The sequence below is a fragment of the Plasmodium vinckei genome, assembly GCF_900681995.1.
Source record: "Plasmodium vinckei vinckei genome assembly, chromosome: PVVCY_09".
In the NCBI taxonomy this organism is placed as follows: Eukaryota; Apicomplexa; class Aconoidasida; order Haemosporida; family Plasmodiidae; genus Plasmodium; species Plasmodium vinckei.
The window spans coordinates 315,445-317,654 of record NC_051301.1 but is presented as its reverse complement, the minus strand read 5'-3'; the positions used below and the strand labels follow the sequence as shown (position 1 = coordinate 317,654).

Below are 2,210 nucleotides of genomic sequence, written 5' to 3'. Positions count from 1 at the left end.
TCATATACCACCATTTGTTAGGCAGTTTTTTTTTGCCATAATATGGTTAGCTAAAGAAAATTTTTCAAATAAAATATGCAAAATAGTTTGTATTGTCAAAATATATAAAAAAAAGTTTTTAATGACATATTTAAATGGTAAATATATCAACATTTCTTCGACGTATTCTCAATAGATAGTACTCGTAGATGCATATAAAAAACTTATATACAACATGAGTTGGTTTAAAATTATATGTCAATAATACAAAACCAACAAAACAACCTATAGATCTTAAACATCTTGAAACAAATGAATAAAAATAAATATTAAGACAAGCAAATAATAATGTAATAATAATAAGGAAGTAACCAAATTTTCTTAGAATATAATAAAATGTATTTGACCATATAGAAAAACGATGAACCATATAATGAAAATATTTTATATTATTTATAATATCTTCATCAATTAGATTAGAAATAAATGTTTTAATAATTTGTAAATTATTTTCTGAATGTTTATTTGGATTATTATTATTATCACTATTATCATTACATTCTTTTTTTGTATCATCATCATTGTCATCATCTGTATAAGTAGATGCACTACTTGTAGAATCATATGTATCATTGCTACTTTGTTTACTACTGAGTTGGCTATTATTATTATTTTTTTTTTCATCATTTAATTTATCTTTTTCTTTGTCCTTTTTCCCTACATTATTAATTTTCATGTTCTTGTTCAAGTCACTTGATTCATTACAGCTTTTCGAATCAAAACCTTCACCAGATTCGTCGGTGTTTCTTTTTTCTACAAAAAAACTTTTAACACTTCCATTTTCTTCATTACTGTCAATACTATTACTGTTTGAGCTGCCACAACTATCATTGCTACAACTTTCACTGTCACTAATCGAACTATCACAACTATAACTTTTAGTATCACTACTTATGCTTTCACTCGATATACTATCACAAGTACTTAAATTTCCATTATGTGTATGTTTTTCATTAGATAATTTAAACTGACCAATTTGCTTTTGTTTCAAAATGCGCATAAAACAATATTTGTTTCTTCTTTGGGCATAGTTTTTTATACCCTTATAATTTTGTTCCCTTCTTAATTTATAACTTTCTCTAACAATTGATACTAAAATAAAAAGTATTAAACTTAAAACTAATAAAAAAAATGAGATAAATAATTTGGAAAATATAAATGATAGTAAAAAAAATATAACAAAAAATACTGAATATACGGGTGTTTTCCATGAAGTAAAATTGCATATTATAGAATAAAAAGGTATCCAAATTGTATCTGCATTGAATTTAATAACTTTTAATTCTTCATACAACTTATTTACATTTAATTCGACGTCTAATATCCCTCGTGTTTTACTTATGCATCGATAATTTAATGATGACATTGAATTTAATATATAACTAAAAACATTGTATTTTTTTTTATTCATTAATTTTGCAACTACACGAACATTATATTCATTAGGTTCTTTAGATGTTTTTTTCAAACTATTAATGGTATTATTATTAAAATCATTTTTTTCAGGGTTAACTTTTTCATTTCCTTTACTCATATTAGTACAATTTGATATGTCCTTTTTATAAACATGGGTATTTATTATTTTTGCGGTTTTATTTATATATTTTATGGTCATATCATATTCTTTTGATACTTTTAAATATGTTAAATCAATTAATGCACTACCAACATATTCGTCTTCAACTATTTCCTCTGTCTCATCCATATCATATAATTGTATTTCAACCTTACTTTTAATATAATGAATTTCCAAATATAATTTTTCATCCCATGTCTTTAAATTATTATCTAAAATTCGTGACCTATAAACTTCCACATTGTTTAATAATATTTTTAAATAAGGATACATTAACTCATCGTTGTTGTTAGATCGAAAAGAGGATATTTTATTTAAATATTCATGTAAATGTAATTTTAAAATTAAAAATCCTTTTGTTTTTTGAGGATTAAAGGCATCTTTGGGTTTTGTAAATCCTTCCCACCATTTATATTTCCTTAAATATTTGCTACTATCTACATTTACTATATTTCTTCCTTCTTCTAATATCACCCCCTGTGAAAACCGTAAAAGTTTTTCATTGCCCTTGGTTGCTGTATTGGCTTCCATTTGGGTCACTATATTTTATATGATTATTTTTTTTCTCTATTTTTCTCCACTATGTTTTAGTATT

The 2,210-nt window shown here is 24.0% G+C and overlaps 1 protein-coding gene across 1 annotated transcript; it reads right to left on the bottom strand.

The window, feature by feature from the left end:
* On the bottom strand, window positions 1-2,146 carry PVVCY_0900880 (conserved Plasmodium protein, unknown function; the record flags this gene model as incomplete). The annotated part of the gene is made up of 2 exons (XM_008626429.2): window positions 1-50; window positions 352-2,146. The coding sequence occupies 2 exons, from the start codon at window positions 2,144-2,146 to the stop codon at window positions 1-3; spliced, it is 1,845 nt and encodes a 614-aa protein (XP_008624651.2).
* Between the last annotated feature and the right edge of the window lie 64 nt (window positions 2,147-2,210).